This window comes from Hemitrygon akajei, chromosome 6 (genome assembly GCF_048418815.1).
Source record: "Hemitrygon akajei chromosome 6, sHemAka1.3, whole genome shotgun sequence".
In the NCBI taxonomy this organism is placed as follows: domain Eukaryota; kingdom Metazoa; phylum Chordata; class Chondrichthyes; order Myliobatiformes; family Dasyatidae; genus Hemitrygon; species Hemitrygon akajei.
Genome location: NC_133129.1, coordinates 114,443,984 through 114,464,815, shown reverse-complemented (window position 1 = coordinate 114,464,815; position 20,832 = coordinate 114,443,984). Strand labels below are relative to the sequence as shown.

The following is a 20,832-nucleotide window of genomic DNA, read 5'->3' as shown; positions in this document are numbered from 1 at the left end:
TGCACTCACATTCTGAATTCCCCCCCCCCCCCCACCAAACTAGAGTTTAAACCCTCCACAACAGCTCTATCAAACCTGCCCGCCAGGATATTGGTCCCACTGGGATTCAAGTGCAACCCGTCCTTTTTGTACAGGTCACACCCACCCCAAAAGATGTCCCAATGATCCAGAAATCTGAAACCCTTTGAACCAAGTGATTATAATATAATCGAATTCACTCTGAAATTTGAGAAGAAGCTGAAGTCAGAAGTATCACTATTACAATGGAGTAAAGGGAATTGTAGAGGAACAAGAATGGAGTTGGCCAGAATTCATTGGAAAAGAACACTGGCAGGGATGACAGCAGAGCAGCAATGGCTGGAATTTCTGGAAGCAATTCGGAAGGTACAGGATACATACATCCTAAAGACGAAAAAGTATTCTAAAGAAAAGATGACACAACCAGGGCTGACAAGAGAAGTCAAAACCAACTTAAAAACCAAAGAGAGACCATATAATGGAGAAAAGATCAGTGGGGAGTTAGAGGAAGACAACAACAAAAAAGTCATTAAGGTAAAGATGGAATATGAAAGTAAGCAAAAGAGGAGACCAGAAGTTTCTTCAGATACAAAGTGTAACAGAGAGGTGACAGTGGATATTGAACCACTGGAAAACGATGCTGAAGAGGTAGTAATAGGGGAAATGAAATAGCAGGTGAACTGAATAAGTATTTCCCATAGTATTCACTGTGGAAGATACTCCAGCATGGGGGAAGTTCCAAGTGTCAGTGTCAAATTACAATAGCTAGGGAGAAGGTTCTTAGGAAACTAAAAGATTTGAAGGTAGACAAATCACCTGGACCAGATGGTTCACATCCCAGAGTTCTGAAAAAGACGGCTGAAGAGATCATAAGACCATAAGACCAAGGAGCAGAAGTCAGCCATTCGGCCCATTGAGTCTGCTCTGCCATTTCATCATGAGCTGATCCAATCTCCCGTTTAGTCCCATCCCCCCGCCTTCTCACCATAACCTTTGATGCCCTGACTACACAGATACCTATCAATCTCTGCCTTAAATACACCCAATGACCCAGCATCCACTGCCGCCCGTGGCAACAAATTCCACAGATACACCACCCTCCGGCGAAAAATTTTTTTTCGCATCTCCATTCTGAATGGGGGCCCTGCAATCCTCAGGTCATGTCCTCTTGTACTAGATTCCCCCACCATAGGAAACAACTTTGCCACATCCACTCTGTCCATGTCTTTCAGCATTCGAAATGTTTCTATGAGGTCCCCCTTCATTCTTCTAAACTCCAAGGAGTACAGTCCAAGAGCGGTCAAACGTTCCTCATATGTTAACCCTCTCATTCCTGGAATCATTCTAGTGAATCTTCTCTGAACCCTCTCCAATGTCAGTACATCCTTTCTTAAATAAGGAGCCCAAAACTGCACACAGTATTCCAAGTGAGGTCTTACCAGTGCCTTATAGAGCCTCAACATCACATCCCTCCTCCTATACTCTATTCCTCTAGAAATTAATGCCAACATTGTAGTCGCCTTCTTCACCACCAACTCAACCTGGAGGTTAACCTTAAGGGTATCCTGCATGAGAACTCCCAAGTCCTGTTGCATCTCAGAACTTTGAATTATCTCCCCATTTAAATAATAGTCTGCCTGTTTATTTCTTCTACCAAAGTGCATGACCATACACTTTCCGACATTGTATTTCATTTGCCACTTCTTTGCCCATTCCCCCAATCTATCCAAGTCTCTCTGCAGACTCTCTGTTTCCTCAGCAATACCAGCCCCTCCACCTATCTTTGTATCATCAGCAAACTTAGTCACAAAGCCATCTATTCCATAATCCAAATTGTTGATATACAACGTAAAAAGAAGCGGCCCCAACACGGACCCCTGCGGAACAGCACTGGTAACCGGCAGCCAACCAGAATGGAATCGTTTTATTCCCACTCTCTGTTTCCTGCCAATCAGCCAACACTCTATCCACGTATGTAACTTTCCCGTAATTCCATCGGATCTTATCTTGTTTAGCAGCCTCATGTGCTTGTCAAAGGCCTTCTGAAAATCCAAGTACACAACATCCACTATATCTCCCTTGTCTAGCCTACTTGTAATTTCCTCAAAAAATTGCACTAGGTTTGTCAGGCAGGATTTTCCTTTAAGGAAACCATGCTGAGTTCTGCCTATCTTGTCATATTCCTCCAGGTACTCCGTAACCTCATCCTTGACAATCAACTCCAACAACTTTCCCAACCACCGATGTCAAGCTAACAGGTCTATAATTTCCTTTTTGCTTCCTTGCCCTCTTCTTAAATAGCAGAGTGACATTTGCAATCTTCCAGTCCTCCATAACCAGGCCAGAATCTATCAACTTTTGAAAGATCATTGCTAATGCCTCCGCAATTTCCACTACTACTTCCTTCAGAACACGAGGGTGCATTCCATCTGGTCCAGGAGATTTATCTACCCTTAGACTATTCAGCTTCCTGAATACTTTCTCTGTCATAATTGTGACTGCGCATATTTCTCTTCCCTGACACCCTTGAATGTCCGGTATATTGCTGAAGTCTTCCTCAGTGAAGACTGATGCAAAATACTCGTTCAGTTCCTCCACCATCTCCTTATCTCCCAGTACAATTTCTCCAGCATCATTTTCTATCGGTCCTATATCTACTCTCACCTGTCTTTTACTCTTTATATACTTGAAAAAGCTTTTAGTATCCTCTTTGATATTATTTGCTAGCTTCCTTTCATAGTTCATCTTTTCCCTCTTAATGACCTTCTTATAAGCTTTTAAAAACTTCCCAATCCTCTGTCTTCCCACTAAGTTTTGCTTCCTTGTATGCCCTCTGCTTTGCTTTTACTTTGGCTTTGGCTTCTCTTGTCAGCCACGGTTACATCCTTTTTCCATTCGAAAATTTATTTTTCTTTGGAATATATCTGTCTTGCACCTTCCTCACTTCTCGCATAAACTCCAGCCACTGCTGCTCTGCCGTCCTTCCCGCTAGTGTCCCTTTCCAGTCAACCTTGGCCAGTTCCTCTCTCAAGCCACTGTAATTTCCTTTACTCCACTGAAATACCGACACATTGGATTTAGGCTTCTCTTTCTCAAATTTCAGTGAACTCAATCATGTTGTGATCACTGCATCCTAAGGGTTCCTTCACTTCCATCTCTCTAATTACCTCTGGTTCATTACACAATACCCAATCCAGTACAGACGATCCCCTAGTGGGCTCAACAACAAGCTGTTCTAAAAAGCCAACTCGTAGATATTCTACAAATTTTCTCTCTTGAGATCCAGTGCCGACCTGATTTTCCCAATCCACTTGCATGTTAAAATCCCCTACAATTATCATAACACTGCCCTTCTGGCAAGCCTTTTCCATTTCCTGTTGTAATTTGTAGTCCACATCACTGCAGCTGTTTGGAGGCCTGTAGATAACTGCCATCAGGGTCCTTTTACCCCTGTGATTTCTTAGCTCAACCCATAAAGATTCTGTACCTTCCAATCCTATGTCAACTCTTCCCAATGATTTAATATCATTTCTTACCATTAAAGCCACACCACCCCCTCTACCTAACTGCCTATCCTTCCAATACACCGTGTATCCTTGGACGTTCAGCTCCCAGAGACATGCATCCTTTAGCCACATCTCAGTGATGGCCACAATATCATACCTGCCAATCTGTAACTGTACAACAAGATCATCCACCTTATTCCTTATGCTGCGTGCATTTAAGTATAACACCTTAAGTCCGGTATTTGGTACATTTTGCATTGATTGCACTGCAACTCATCCCAATGGCTTCAAATTTGCTCCATCACCTGCCTGTCCTTCCTGACATCCTTACTGCTCACTACCTTAGATCTATTTCTGTTTTCCCTCTCCTCCGCTCCATCATTCCGGTTCCCATCCCCCTGCCAAATAAGTTTAAACCCTCCCTTACAGCTCTATTAAACCTACCCGCCAGGATATTGGTCCCCCTAGGATTCAAGTGTAACCCGTCCTTTTTGAACAGGTCACACCTGCCCCAAAAGAGGTCCCAATGATCCAGAAACTTGAATCCCTGCCCCCTGCTCCAATCCCTCAGCCACACATTTATCCTCCACCTCATTGCATTCCTACTCTCACTGTCGCGTGGCACAGGCAGTAATCCCGAGATTACTACCTTTGCAGTCCTTCTTCTCAACTGCCTTCCTAGCTCCCTATATTCTCCCTATAATCATGGAGGGATTAGCAATGATCTTTCAAGAATCACTAGATTCTGGAATGGTTCCAGAAGACTGGAAAATTGCAAATGTCATTCCACTCTTCCAGAAGGGAGAGAGGCAGAAGAAAGTAAACTGTTAGTAAACTGTAGACCAGTTAGTCTGACCTCAGTGATTGGAAAGATGTTGCAGTCAATTATTAAGGATGAGGTGTCAGGGTACTTGGAGGCACATGATAAAATAGGCTTTATCAAGGAAAATCTTGCAGATAAGTCTGTTAGAATTCTATGAAGTAGTAACAAGCAGAATAGGCAAAGGAGAATGGGTTGATATTGTGTACTTGGATTTTGAGAAGGCCTTTGACAACGTGCCACACGCGAGGCTGCTTAACACGCTACGAGCCCATGGTATTAAAGGAAAGATTCGAGCGTGGATAAAGCAGTGGCTGATTGACAGGAGGCAAAGACTGGGACTAAAGGAGACTTTTCTAACTGGCTGCTGGTGACTAACGGTGCTCCAAAGGGGAATGTGATGGGTCTTATTCTTTTAACATTATATGTCAATGATTTGGATGATGGAGTTGATGGCTTCGTTGAAAAGTTTCCAGACAATATGAAGATAGGTGGAGGGGCAAGTAGTTTTGAGGAAGTCGAGAGGCTACAGAAGGACTTAGAGAGATTAGGAGAATGGGCAAAGAAATAACAGATGGAATACAGTATCAGGAAATGTATGGTCATGTACTTTGGTAGAAGAAATGGCTATTTTCTAAATGGAAAGCAAGTATAAAAAACTGAGATGCAAAAGGACTTGGGAGTCCTTGAGCAGGATTTCCTAAAGGTTAGTTTGCATGTAGAGTCTCTGGTGAGGAAGACAAATGTGATGTTAGCATTCATTTCAAGAGGACTAGAATATAAAAGCAAGGATGTAATGTTGAGACTTTATAAAGCACTGGTGAGGCCTCACTTGGAGTATTGTGAGCAGTTTTGAACCCCTCAGCTTAGATAGGATGTGTTGAAACTGGAGAGGGTTTAAAGAAGGTTCACAAAAATGATTCCAGGATTGAATGGCTTGTCATATGATGGCTCTGGACCTGTATTCACTAGAATTAAGATAAATGAGGGCTGAACTCATTGAAACATATCGCAAGGTGAATGCCTTAATAGAGTAGATGTGTAAAATATGTTTCCCATGATGTGATAGTCAAAGGCTACAGGTCACACCCTCAGAATAGAGGGGTGTCCTTTTAGAATGGAGATGAGCAGGTATTTCTATAGCCAGAGAGTGGTGGCCTCACTACAGGAAGGATGTGGAAACCACAGAAAAGGCGCAGAGGAGATTTACAAGGATGTTGCCTAGACTGGGGAGCCTTATGAAAATAGGTTGAGTGAACTCGCCCTTTTCTCCTTGGAGTGGCGGAGGATGAGAAGTGATCTAATAGAGGTGTATAAGATGATGAGAGGCATTGATCGTGTGGATAGTCGGAGGCTTTTTCCCAGGGCTGAAATGGCCAGCATGAGAAGGCACAGTTTTAGGTGCTTGGAAGCAGGTACAGAAGAGATGTCAACAGCAAGTTGTTGTTGTTTTTTTTTAAAACGCAGAGAGTGGCGAGTGTGTGGAATGGGCTGCCGGTGGTGGAGGAGGATGTGATAGAGTCTTTTAAGAGACTCCTGGACAGGTATATGGAGCTCAGAAAAATAGGGGGCAATGGGTAACCCTAGGTAATTTCTTAGGTAAGGACATGTTGGACACAGCTTTGTGGGCCAAAGGGCCTGTATTGTGCTGTAGGTTTTCTATGTTTCTAAATCTAAAATCTTTTCATCAGAAAATATAAAATTCATGGATAAATGTCACAAGAGTTGACAATGTCTCTGTGCACTGAGAGATGTTGGAATGATTTTCTAGTCTATTTCCACCATCTACTGTGTTCCTTCCAGCACCAACATCAATCACAACTTCAACAACAGGTAAGGAATGAACAACCTGCAGTCCAAAAACCTGGGGAAAAGAGTTTTCAGGAACATATACATCTTGCACTTGATCTAGCTGGGTAAAAATCTGGATCCAACATGAAAAACAGAAACTTGCAAGAAGCCCACATTGATTTAACAGGTGCAGACTGCATCACATATTCATCCATGCTCCTCAGTAGCAGAAGTGGCCTTCCCTGATGATAGGCATTTCTCAAGAATGATGACAGAATTTTGAGACTTTGCTCATAAGTATTAGACTACATATTACTCTGATTTTAAATTTTTGATTTTCAGTAAGTTCAACAACTGAGAAAGGAGATACTAAATGTAAATTAGATAAAATTAGGGATATGAAAAATTGGTGATTACCACAGTGACTCATGTTGAATCATGTCTATCTGTGAGGAATTTTGTATGTTCTCCCAGTGACCACCGGGGAAACTCCTTGATGTTCCCATTGCTTTCCATGTTCCAAAAACATGCACGTTGATAGAGCAATTGTTCACATACTTGATGTCAGTGTGTTTGTGAGTGGCAGAATCTGGAGGGAGTTGGTGGGATTATGGGAAGAATAAAACGTATATTGTGCAAATATGTTCTTGGCGGCAGGGGTACACTTGGTTGGTAGAAGAGTTGGTTTCTGTGCTACGTAACTCCATGACTCATAAACCCATCAATGAGGGAACCATGAAATTCAAGCTTAAACATTCTCTACTTTTACATGAACAAAGTCATTCTCTTTCACTTGAAAATTATGTATCTGTTAGTTTTTGTTGTACTGCAGGTGATGGTCTTTCTTGGGAGCTTTGCTGTTGCTTGCTTGGAGAGTGGAGGGTGTTGATGCTTTTTTTGTTGAAGTTAGTGGGGAAGGGGTAGTGTTGTTACTTTGCTGCAGCTTGTGTGTGGGTCATGGGGGAGTAAGGGTCTTTGGGGTTCCAATGTTTTGACTGTCACTCATTCTTCAAGACACTCTTCTGTTTTGTGCATCTGTGAAGAATAAGAATTTCAGGTTGTACATTGCTAACATTCACTAATATTAAATGGATTATTGAACTATTGGTTATTCCCTCTTCTGCCACCCTGTTGCTTTTACAAACTATTTCACATTATGTTACAATATTTGATAAACATTGGAACTCTGCTTCAGTCATAGATAAGTGTGGTTATCTTGGGAACTGGAATTCTATTATCAAACACACTGGTGAAATTTTACTTTCTATCCTGACATGGCCAGTTGTAACCTTTCCTTCATCGACAGTTACTTCAACTACAACAAGAGGTATGGGATCAGCTGTAATGCAGCAGGGTGATAGCTGTGATGGAAATGGATGACAACAGCAATGATACATTCCTGATCCACTGCAGAGCCTGTCCTGGATTCATGTTTCACCCCCTTCAGTTCAGCTCACACTCCAGCCATTCCAGAGACAGCACTAGAAGCTGTTGATCCACTGACTTTTCCCACGTGCTTCTTCAACTTCAATTTCATTCTCCTGTTCAACAATGATGGAATTATTCAGTATCCTGCTCAACTAAACTGACAAATCTTTACTTCCAATGTAAAAAGCACCAAACAACACTTCAACTGACACCAAATGTACAGAAGATCATTGATAATTTTGGGTGAACCTTACATGTTAGTGGGTGCTTCAATCTACAATATCAGCATCAATCATTGATGGACTTGATGTGACTTTGCTAATTGTTTCAATTCTCTCTTTTCCAGAGTCAACATCAACTGGAACTTCAATAATAGGTATAAACTCTTCCTCATGTGAAGATCAAAGTTCAAATTTAAAAGTAAATTTATGAGTAAAGTACCTCTAGAATATGTTGCCATATACTTCATCAAGATATTTTCTTGCAGACATTTACATGAAAAATAAAGAAATACAATAAAATCTACAAAAAGAACATAGGTACATAAATAAAGTCTGACAAATCAAAGTGCAAAGGAAGGCAAGCAATAATACAAAAAATAGCACTGAGAACAGGTTGCAAAATTCTCCTAGAGTCAGAGAATCAGATTGAAATTGTGTAAGCATCTCCACTGTGCAAGTCGAATCCGGATAAAGTACAAACTCTTTATTTCAAGCACCCGGGGCTTACTCAATTAGTCACTCAAATAGAAACAGTCTATGACTGTTCCTGCCAATCCACTAACTAACTAACAATTCCCCTCACAACACAGATATATTCGTCCAGATACCTCCCACACAAGACAGGCTGGAGCCAAAGTTATTTACTACATGACACCCCCGAAAGACAAATTACAAAATACTCATAATGGCTTACACACTCAGAACAGACTGAAGCTGTCCTATCTCTACACATGACTACACAAGGAGATAAGCATCTTAAAACCCTAGCTGACTACCTTCAAGAGGAACTAGTGCTCTAACAAAATTCGCATATCTGTTGGTCATCAAGGTTTCTCGCAGAAAAAAAACAGGCTACTGTTTAATGACCATACTTTTACATACTTTATCACCACCAACCACTTTACCTGCCATATTCCCAAACAGTTACTGTGTATTTTAACATATCCTCAGTGTGGTGACCATACAGACCGAGAAGGTTACATGGGAAAAGGCATTCTGCAATCAATCACACTGACAAACTTCAACGACAGATACAAAATAAGTTCTTTGTTCAAAATCTCTGTGAACCTCCTGCTCAACGTGAATGGAATTGCTCAGTATCCTCCTCAACTAAGCCGACAATTTGATTTCCAGCCACAATACTATCATCCTCGATCCCATTGACAAACACAACAGTAACACGTATCGAAGCATTTTGCATGAACCACAAAAGTTACTGCATGTGTTGATCTAATCTTTCATTAATATCTTCACCAGACATTGATAGAATTGAATTAATTGAACTTACTGTTTCATCTCTCTTTGATCCAGGATCGACACCAACTCCAACCACAACATCAGGTATAAAGTCTATCAAAATTACAGGAATGTGGTCACTTAACAATCACAACATCTACCATACCAACATATTTTTGTCCTTTTTGCCATCATGACTGGCAAGGCAATGACAAGAAAGTTTGTGCAATTTCTTTGATACTTTACCCAATCTTTTTTATCGCACTGGGGATTGGATAGATAGATAGATACTTTATTCATCCCCATGGGGAAATTCAACTTTTTTTCCAATGTCCCATACACTTGTTGTAGCAAAACTAATTACATACAATACTTAACTCAGTAAAAAAATATGATATGCATCTAAATCACTATCTCAAAAAGCATTAATAATAGCTTTTAAAAAGTTCTTAAGTCCTGGCGGTAGAATTGTAAAGCCTAATGGCATTGGGGAGTATTGACCTCTTCATCCTGTCTGAGGAGCATTGCATCGATAGTAACCTGTCGCTGAAACTGCTTCTCTGTCTCTGGACGGTGCTATGTAGAGGATGTTCAGAGTTATCCATAATTGACCGTAGCCTACTCAGCGCCCTTCGCTCAGCTACCGATGTTAAACTCTCCAGTACTTTGCCCACGACAGAGCCCGCCTTCCTTACCAGCTTATTAAGACGTGAGGCGTCCCTCTTCTTAATGCTTCCTCCCCAACACGCCACCACAAAGAAGAGGGCGCTCTCCACAACTGACCTATAGAACATCTTCAGCATCTCACTACAGACATTGAATGACGCCAACCTTCTTAGGAAGTACAGTCGACTCTGTGCCTTCCTGCACAAGGCATCTGTGTTGGCAGTCCAGTCTAGCTTCTCGTCTAACTGTACTCCCAGATACTTGTAGGTCTTAACCTGCTCCACACATTCTCCATTAATGATCACTGGCTGTGACTGGTGACCACTTCTGTGCAGCATATGTCGGTGTTGGGACCCTTGTTCTTCATTATTTATCCAAATGATTTGGGTGTGAATGCATATTGGAAGAATATGCACCGAAATTGTAGTGAGCTAGGCAGAAACTTGAAAGGCACAGGGTCTTTGAGCTGAAGGACTGTATCCATGTTGTATTGGTTGATGACTCCCTGACAATGATGCAGCTCACCTTTAAGAAGCTTCCCAATGGGGAGGAATGATTAGGAAACAAATCATGGTACATCATCTCCATTCCAGAACAAAGCTCACCAAAAGTCAGTGGGAGAATTTAATTCAGCAGATGTAACACTGGCATTTGCTCTAGTTACAGGTCTGAGCTCAAAGTCATCGTGAACTCATTCACTGAAGTACGAGATGTGCATTACATTCAAAATACAGCTCCCCCACCACCTTTCTTCACTTTACAACAACTCTTTCTGATGTAGAGTTTCACAGAAAATGCAGACTTTTCTGAGACCTAGACAGCTGCCCTTCAAACGACCAATCTTATAAGAGTTCTTTTAAATCAGAGATGCGCAAAAATTTCTTTAGCCAGAGAGTGGTGATTTTAAGGAGTTTATTACCACAGACAGCTACGGACGGCAGGTGTATTTAAGGCAGAGATTGATAGGTTCTTGACTGGGTACAGCATCAAAGGTTATGGGGAAAGTCTGCGGTTTGGGGCTGAGGAGGAGAAAAAAAAGGATCAGTCATGATTGAATGGCAGAACAGACTCAATGACTTTATAACCATATAACAATTACAGCACAGAAACAGGCCATGTCGGCCCTTCTAGTCCGTGCCGAACGCTTACTCTCACCTAGTCCCACCTACCTGCACTCAGTCCATAACCCTCCATTCCTTTCCTGTCCATGTACCTATCCAATTTTTGTTTAAATGACAAAATCGAACCTGCCTCTACCATTTCTACTGGAAGCTCATTCCACACAGCTACCACTCTCTGAGTGAAGAAGTTCCCCCTCATGTTACCCCTAAATTTTTGCCCCTTAACTCTCAACTCATGTCCTCTTGCTTGAATTTCCCCTACTCTCAATGGAAAAAGCCTATCCACGTCAACTCTATCTATCCCCCTCATAATTTTAAATACTTCTATCAAGTCCCCCCTCAACCTTCTACACTCCAAAGATTAAAGACCTAACTTGTTCAACCTTTCTCTGCTGAAACCCAGGTAACATTCTAGTAAATCTTCTCTGTACTCTCTCTATTTTGTTGATATCTGTCCTATAATTCGGTGACCAGAACTGTACACAATACTCCAAATTCGGCCTTACCAATGCCTTGTACAATTTTAACATTAAACACCATCTGCCATCTTTCAGCCCACTCTTTTAACTGGCCTAAATCTCTCTGCAAGCTTTGAAAATCTACTTCATTATCCACAACGCCACCTATCTTAGTATCACCTACATACTTACTAATCCAATTTACCACCCCATCATCCAGATCATTAATGTATATGACAAACAACATTGGACCCAGTACAGATCCCTGAGGCACACCACGTCACCGGCCTCCAACCTGACAAACAGTTATCCACCACTACTCTCTGGCATTTCCCATCCAGCTACTGTTGAATCCAGTTTACTACTTCAATATTAATACCTAACGATTGAACTTTCCTAACTAACCTTCCACGTGGAACCTTGTCAAAGGCCTTACTGAAGTCCATACAGACAACATCCACTGCTTGATCCTCGTCAACTTTCCTAGTAACCTCTTCAAAAAATTCAATAAGATTTGTCAAACATGACCTGCCACGCACAAATCCATGTTGACTGTTCCTAATCAGACTCTGTCTATCCGGATAATTATATATACCATCTCTAAGAATACTTTCCATTAATTTACCCATCACTGACGTCAAACTTACAAGCCGAAAATTGCTAGGTTTACTCTTAGAACCCTTTTTAAACAATGGAACCACATGAGCAATATGCCAATCCTCCGGCACCATCCCCGTTTCTAATGACATTTGAAATATTTCTCTCAGAGCCCCTGCTATTTCTACATTAACTTCCCTCAAGGTCCTAGGGAACATCCTGTCAGGACCTGGAGACTTAACCACTTTTATATTCCTTAAAAGCAGCAGTACTTCCTCTTCTTTAACCATCATAGTTTCCATAACTACCCTACTTGTTTCCCTTACCTTACACAATTCAATATCCTTCTCCTTAGTGAATACCGAAGAAAAGAAATTGTTCAAAATCTCCCCCATCTCTTTTGGCTCCACACATAGCTGTCCACTCTGATTCTCTAAGGGACCAACTATAGAAACCCTTTGGATTTATTTTCACCTTACTTGCCAAAGTAACCTCGTATCTTCTTTTAGCTTTTCTAATTTCTTTCTTAAGATTCTTTTTATATTCTTTATATTCCTCAAGCACCTCATTTACTCCATGCTGCCTATATTTATTGTAGATCTCTCTCTTTTAACGAACCAAGTTTCCAATATCTCTTGAAAACCATGGCTCTCTCAAACTTTTAACCTTTCCTTTCAACCTTACAGGAACATAAAGGCTTAATTCTGCTCCTCTGTTTTATGGTCTTGTGGTCCAAAGGAGAAGTTACAAATGATCCATCAAAATTATTGTTCTATTCTCTGTTTACAAACTATATTTAAATAGTAGCTTCATGTATCTCGCAACTAATTATCACTCTCTTAGATAACCACCGTATACTTATAGAAGAACAGAAAGGATGCCATAAGGGTGTGAAAGGATATAAAGAACTGATAATAGTTTAAAGTAATGCATCTACTCCCCTCCCCTTCGCCATTCCCATCCCCTTATCCCTCTCTCATGTTATCTCCTTGCCTGCCCTCTGGAGCTCCTCCCCAGTCCCCCGATGCACCATCCATAACTCTCGGAGACGGGAGGTGAACAATAGGCTTTTATTAGCAGCAAAAGGGAGCACGGCATCTCGGAGACTGTGGGAGGAGCAGTGCCTCCAATCGCCTTTATACAGGAGTCTGTGGGGGGAACCACAGGAGCAGTCAGCAGAGGGGCATGTCCAGACAGGTATACATAGTTTACCACATTCACCTTTGTTTTAAAAGAGATTCCCCATGGGGCGAAGTTTCTGACAAGTATATTTACAGATCAAGTCTATCAGGTGGTTGAGTCTGTCGCTGCGATCTACGTAGCACGGGTGGTGATTGCACCGGAGACGGTGGTTGTGCTGGCTCCGGCCTGACTTGAGGTGCCAGCCCGCTAGGCGTCAGTGATCCCTCATGCGTGTGCGTGGCGCCCGGTATGGGAGTGCCATGAGGAGTCTGCGTAGTGAGGGACCCATTGGGCGTAATAGGAAAAGAAGCCCAGGCACTGTTTGAGGGCTCTGAGGGTGGTGGGAAGAGAGAGTTCCAATGGGGGCGCATACGGTCGGGGTCAGGGCCAATGACCCCATTCTCCACGACATACCCAAGGATAGCAAGTTGGGTGGTTCCGAACACACACTTGTCCCTGTTATAGGTAAGGTTAAGAGCTTTGGCCGCTTGGAAAAATCGTTGGAGGTTGGTGTCATGATCCTGCCAGTCGTGACCGCAGATGGTGATGTTATCCAGATATGGGAACGTGGCCTTCAGTTGGCACTGATCTACCATCCGGTCCATTTCCCTCTGGAAGACAGAGACACCATTCGTGACACCGAAGGGGACACGCAGGAAGTGATAGAGCCTGCCACCTGCCTCGAAGGCGGTGTAGGGGTGGTCCTCCAGGCGGATGGGGAGCTGATGGTAAGGGGATTTTAGGTCTATGGTCGAGTACACCTTGTACTGAGCTATCTGATTGACCATATCCGTGATGCGGGGTAGGGGATACACGTCAATCTGCGTGTACCTATTGAGGGTCTGGCTATAGTCCATGACCATTCTATTTTTCTGCCCTGTCCGAACAACGACCACCTGGGCCCTCCAAGGACTTGTGCTTGGCTCAATGATCCCCTCCCTGAGTAGTCGCTGCACCTCCGACTTAATGAAGGCCCTGTACCTCCTGCTTTTAGTAGCCACAAGTTTACAGTCGGGGGTCAGGTTGGCGAACAGCGGTGGGGGAGGGATCTTGAGGGTGGAGAGGCTGCAAGTGGTGTCTGTAGCACGGCTGTTGGCATGGTGTTGGATGGAATGTGCGGGTCGGTGTGTGTGTGTGTGTGGTCAGTAGCGGGGTATGTGACAAAGTCCCACAGAACTGAGGATTTCTGACAGTGATTGATGGGTGGGGCCCATCATACTCCATTGTCACACTTTTCAGGTGGCTCTGGAAGTCGAGCCCCAATAGCACAGGGGCACACAGTTGAGGCATGACCAGTAACACAAAGTCCCGATATTCTGTGCCCTGCACCACCAGTGTCGCTACACAACCCCCCCCCCCCCCACCCCCGGATGTCTGTGGAATGCGATCCAGAAGCCATGGTGACCCTCTGGCTTACCGGCCGTGTCATGAGTCCGCAGCGTTGCACCGTGTCCGGGTGAATAAAACTCTCAGTGCTGCCCGTGTCAAACAGGCAGCTAGTCCTGTGCCCCTCCACCAGGATGTCCATCATTGACCTTGCGAGCTGGTGTGGAGCGCTTTTGTCGAGGGTCACAGAGGCCAGAGTTGAATCACCGTCTTGGTCCGGCACAGTGGGGTGCCCGGTAAGCACCCATGGGTCGGAGGTGGGGCGAGTTTGTGCCGACAAAGATGGCCGCCCCATGCCTCGCACGCGGCGGGCAGGCAAGATGGTGGTGACCAATATGGCGACCCCCATGCCTCATGCACGGCGCTGCTCGACCCCGCTCGTGGTTTGGACTTACAGGCCTTGGCAAAGTGGCCCTTCTTTCCGCAGCTGGAGCAGGTAGCTTCTCGGGCCGGGCAGCGTTTTTGGGGGTGCTTTTTGAGTCCGTAGAAGTAACACTGCATGGACTCGCGACTGGCAGCAGCCGAGGTCGATTCACCGGCGAGTTGTGGGGACTTCACGGACTCGTGAGTGGCAGCAGCCGAGGTCGATTCGCCGGCGAGTTGTGGGGACTTCACGGACTCGTGAGTGGCAGCAGCCGAGGTCGATTCGCCGGCGAGTTGTGGGGACTTCACGGACTCGTGAGTGGCAGCAGCCGAGGTCGATTCGCCGACGGGTTGCAGGGACTTCACGGACTCGCGACTGGCAGCAGCCGAGGTCGATTCGCCGACGGGTTGCGGGAACTTCACGGACTCACGACTGGCAGCAGCCGAGGTCGATTCGCCGGCGGGTTGCGGGGACTTTACGGACTCGTGAGTGGCAGCAGCTGAGGTCAATTCGCCGGCGGGTTGCGGGGTCTGCAGCGTCCATGAGGCCGGCAGGAGATTGCGTGCCTGGACAGCGTCAGCATCGTGCAGAGCAGCCTCCAGCATGTCAGCCAGCTCGATTGCCGAATGTAAGGTAAGATCTGCGTGTTCCAGCAGCCGCTGGCGCACATACACTGACCTGATCCCTGTGACGAAGGCGTCTTTTACTAGCAGCTCCGCATGCTGTTCCACCGTCAGTCCCCTGCAGTCGCAGGCCCGCATGAGTGTCTGTATGGCTCGGACAAACTCAGCGCTTGACTCTCCGGCCTGCTGCCGCCATGTCAATAAGCAATGTCTTGCATAGACGGTGTTCACCGGCCACCGGTATTGTCTTTTGAGGGCATCCATCACACCCTGCTAGTCCGTTTGGTCTCTGATCATGGAGTAGACCCGTGGACTGACTCTGGAGAGGAGAACCCTGCGCATCGTGGCAGGCTCGGTCACATGAATCTCCTCCAGGTACGATTCGAAGCATGCTAGCCAGAGTTCAAAAGCGTCACCGGCTTCCTGGGATTGAGGGTCGAGATCCAATCTGTCAGGTCGTAAAATGCTCTCCATGTTTTAAAATTGCTACTAATAAAATTGATGCACCATCAATAACTCTGGGAGACGGGAAGTGAACGATAGGCTTTTATTAGCAACAAAAGGGAGCACGGCATCTCAGAGACTGAAGGAGGAGCAGTGCCTCCAATCGCCTTTATACAGGGGTCTGTGGGAGGAGCCACAGGAGCAGTCAGCAGAGGGGTGTGTCCAGACAGGTATACATAGTTTACCACACCCCCCCCCCCACCTTTTTTCTTTCTTCCATGGCCTTCAGGTTTCTCACCAATCAGCTTCCTAGCTCTTTGCCTCATCCGTCCCCCTCCAAGTTTCACCTATTACCTGCTGTTTCTCTCTCCCCTCCCCCCACCTTTCAAATCTACTCCTCAGCTTTTTTTCTCCAGTCCTGCCAAAGGGTTTTGGCTTGAAACATGGACTGTACTTTTTTCCACAGATGACACCTGGTCTGCTGTCTTCCTCCAGTATTTTGTGTTGCTCAGATTTCCAGCATCTGCAGACTTCTTCTTGTGTGTGATAACAGATTCTGTAATTCTAAGTCAATCCTGGCAGAAAAGCAGAAATCTTACATGTTGTAATATTTCATACCAAAAGCATTTGATTCTGTCCCACATTCATGGTTAATAGGAGTTCTTACTATACATTTACTACACCAAATACTTGGGAAATTCCTTCAACACCTGATAAAGCATCGGTGGTACTATAGTCACCGTATCTATTAACAACCATAAAAGAACCAACACCGTTATCAAAGTAAATTGAGGGATTCAAATAAGAACTGAATTGACAAATTTTAGAGAATACTGTTTACATTCCAATGCGCTTATGTTATCATTAACTTGGACAAAAGGAGGAAGACGAATAACACATAAAAAATTTACACAGTAGGCAGATAAGACTTCCAAGGATAAATTTTCACCTACAAAAACAGAATTAAGTCCTCCACATAAGCATGTGTAATTCTGATAAGTACACACAACTGAACATAAATGAAATTATACAAAAATTATCATTTTAGAAGAAAAAATTAACTAATGGAAGAGCATGACCCTCCATGGAAGACATCCCCACAATCTGAACAGATGAGATCAGATTAACCAGTCAAATGGTGAAAGGCCTAGATAGAGTGGATGTGGAAAGGATGTTTGTGATGGTGAGAGAGTCTAAGACCAAAGGACACAGCCTCAGAATAGAGGGGCATCCTTTCAGAATGGAGATGAGGAGGAACTTCTTTTGTCAGAGAATGTTGAATCTCTGGTATTCTTTGCTACATGCAGCTCTGGAGGCCAAGTCTTTATGTATATTTAAGACAGAGGTTAATAGATTTTTGAATGGTCAGGGCATGAAAGGGGCCTGGGGAGAAGGCAGGAGACTGGGGCTGAGAGGAAAAATGAATCAGCCATGATGAAATGACAGAGTGGATGCAATGGGCCAAATGGCCTAATTCTGCTGCTATATCTTATGGTCTTATGTCAACAAGGAAACTTCAAATGCCTGGCTCAAAGTTGGAGACCTCTTCACAGAAACAGAAGGGTTCCTCGTAGCAATACAGGACCAGGTAGTTAACAGAAGAATTACCAAAATATATAATAAAAGACCCACAATTTCAAAACAAATGCAGAAACTGCCAAGAGAAATCAGAAACAATCCAACCCAGTACAGGATCCTACAGCAGTTTAACTCAATCTGATTACCAACACAGGCACAATCAAGTGGCAAACATCCTTTCAAATCTCTTACTATCTTTCGGTTAGTCCTGACGAAGGGTCTCGGCCCAAAACGTCGACAGCGCTTCTCCCTATAGATGCTGCCTGGCCTGCTGTGTTCTACCAGCATTTTGTGTGTGTTGTTGTTTGAATTCACCAAAGAAGTTGCTTTACAATACAAATTCATTAAAGAAACATCTTAGTATAAATACTAGCCTGAACCGGTTTTATTGTCAGAATCCCACAAATTATATTACAGACAATCAGTTATTTGAAATCGGAAAATCCATAATAATTGTCTGGATATAGAAATACAGGATAAACTAGGAAGAACAAATTAATAGATAGAGCCATTCCAAACACACATAATGTACAGAAATCAGTAAGTGAAAATCAAAAGAAATTTGCCGAATTAAAGAGGAAATTGAAAGACTACTGAACATGAACAGTGTGTATATTGACCCAACAGTAAGATAACTAGAAACATCTCAAGATCACTGCACAGTAGAATTAAACAATTAGGCTTACACAGCAAAATTTATGTAAATCTCCAGAAAGACAAACTAAACATGACAAGAAGCCTGAAACTTCCAGGCAATTGAGAAATGAGTGCCCTTGGTTATGCCCATACCTCAGGTTTTATCAGCTTGGGCTGAGAAAAATAGTAATAATAAATAGCTCAATCAAAACATCACATACTATAAATACTATAATCCAGTTTCAGAGTCCTACAAATTAAGTTATGACTGACCCATTGCTACAGATAGAACAATCCATAATAACCTTCCAAATATCATATTGCATGAGAACAACTTGTCTTTAAAGACTTTATCCTCAGCTACCTTCTCCTTCTCTAAAAATATGAACTGCCCATGGCCCTAGCTCTCCAGGGTCTCCTAATGTATTGGGCAGTGGTACTTTAGTCACATCACTGCTAGTCTGAAATAACATGAAATCCTTACCAGCTCTCTGGTCAAAACTCCATTCAATCAGTGTAACTTTCCCCCATACTTTTACAGAACTCAGCACCCTCAATAGCAGTCCATAGGGAATTCAAATATCCACCCCACTCCAGCATTATTTGTGGAAAATCCCTTTGAGATGCACCAAACCTTAATCCTTGCGACCATAATAAAGTAACTTAATTGCTTTACCCGACTCTAGTTCAAACACAGGCTTAACATACAGTCGGCCCTCCTTATCCGTAGGGGATTGGTTCTGGGACCCCTCGTGGATACCAAAATTCGCGGATGCTCAAGTCCCTTATTGAACCTGTTTCAAGGCGGTGGACATTAGGACCCGACGCCAGAGCTCTGAATGCGCAGTGTTTCTGTTCACGAAAATAATCACAATCACGATTGAAATAAAGTGGAAATAATAAAGCGATCGGAAAGAGGTGAAACGCCATCATTCATTGAAAAATTGTTAGGCTACGTCGGTCAACGATCGGAACAATTTTAAAGGATAAAGTGAGAAAGGCTCTGCCCCGATGAAAGTTACAATCATTACTAAGCAATGCAATGGTTTAATTATTGGCTTTTGGGATTTTGAGTTTTTGATCCTCCACATCAACCCGGCACGGTGGAGAGTGCACTAGGGAGCGATCTGTCCCGAGTCCCGAGAACCTCCATTCCCGAGCCCGGTGCTGAAACATACGTTCTTAAGTGTTTTATATGCATAGAAAGGTAAAATATATACTATATACTAAGACAAACGTTTGACTAATTGACGCTAAATAATACCGGATGTACCTATTCCGACTTACTTAATAAGAGAACTTCCGATTTTTTTCAATCCCGATGCACAATAATCCACGCACATTCTCCTGTATACTTTAAATCATCTCTAGGTTACTTATAATACCTAATACAATGTAAATGCTATGTAAAATGATTGTTGTACTGCATTGTTTACAGAATAATACAAGAAAAAAGTCTGTACATGCTTAAACAACAAGTGCTGGAAGAGCACTTCCGGGTTTTCGCGATTCGCGGTTAGTTGAATTCGCGCATGAGGAATCTATGGATAAGGAGGGCTGACTGTACAAACCGCTTAATCAGTAGCTACACGACATCCTAAATCCCTGGAAAATAGGCCCCACAAATGTAACCCTCTCACTGGGCTTGTATGCAAACTTGGCTCGTTAGTTACCTCAGTTAACACTACATGACTCAGCAGTGAGGAAGGCAACTTAGATAGATAGATAGATAGATAGATAGATAGATAGATACTTTATTCATCCCCATGGGGAAATTCAACTTTTTTTACACAAAAACAATATACGTCTAGGGTTGGTATGATTTGGGGTTTAACCAAACAGTAATGTTGCAATGTTCTAATTAAAGAAACCTCAATTTGAGCAAATGCTGTGTAAGTACTACCTATGCACAATTAGCAGTCAGCAAGAAATAACAGATCGTGCACAGCATAAATTTATAAAGAAACTATATTTACAAATTTCAGTTTTATCAAGCTTTTATTTTATAGGAACATAGAAATCTACAGCACATTACAGACACTTCGGCCCACAATGTTGTGCCAACCATGTTACTTTAGAAAATGTCTAGAATTACCCTACTGCATAGCCCTCTATTTTTCTAAGGTCCATGGAGTTATCTAAGAGTCTCTTAAACGACCCTATTGTGTCTGCCTCTACCATCGTTGCCAGCAGTGCTTCCCACACACCCACCACTCTGTGTGAAAAACTTTCCCCTAACATCCCCTGTCTACCTACTTCCAAGCACCTTAAAACTGTGTACTCTTGTGATAGCCATTTTAGCCCTGGGAAAAAGCCTCTGACTATCCACACGATCAATGCCTCTCATCATCTTATACACCTCTATCACGTCCCCTCTCATTCCCCCGTCCCTCCAAGGAGAAAAGGCCAAGTTCACTCAACCTATTCTCATAAGGCATGCTCCCCAATCCAGGCAACATCCTTGTAAATCTCCTCTGCACTCTCTCTATAACATCCACACCCTTCCTGAAATGAGGTGACCAGAACTGAACACAGTACTCCAAGTGAGTTCTAACTAATGTCTTATATAGATGTAAGATTACCTCACGGTTCTTGAACTCAATCCCACAGTTGATGAAGGCCAACACATTGCTTTGCCTTCTTAATAACACTGTCAACCTGTGCAGCAGCTTAGAGTTTGTTATGGACACGGACCCCAAAATCTCGCTGATCCTCCACTCTGCCAAGCGTCTTACCATTAATATTATATTTGGTCTT

At 43.4% G+C, this 20,832-nt stretch overlaps 1 protein-coding gene across 1 annotated transcript in view; it reads left to right on the top strand.

The window, feature by feature from the left end:
- Positions 1–20,832, top strand: part of LOC140729837 (mucin-6-like) — a 432,642-nt gene that overhangs the window by 323,440 nt on the left and 88,370 nt on the right. The window contains exons 23-24 of the mRNA XM_073050050.1: positions 7,910–7,939; positions 9,096–9,125. Coding sequence (XP_072906151.1) covers positions 7,910–7,939; positions 9,096–9,125 — 60 coding nt within the window. The remainder of the gene's footprint in view (positions 1–7,909; positions 7,940–9,095; positions 9,126–20,832) is intronic.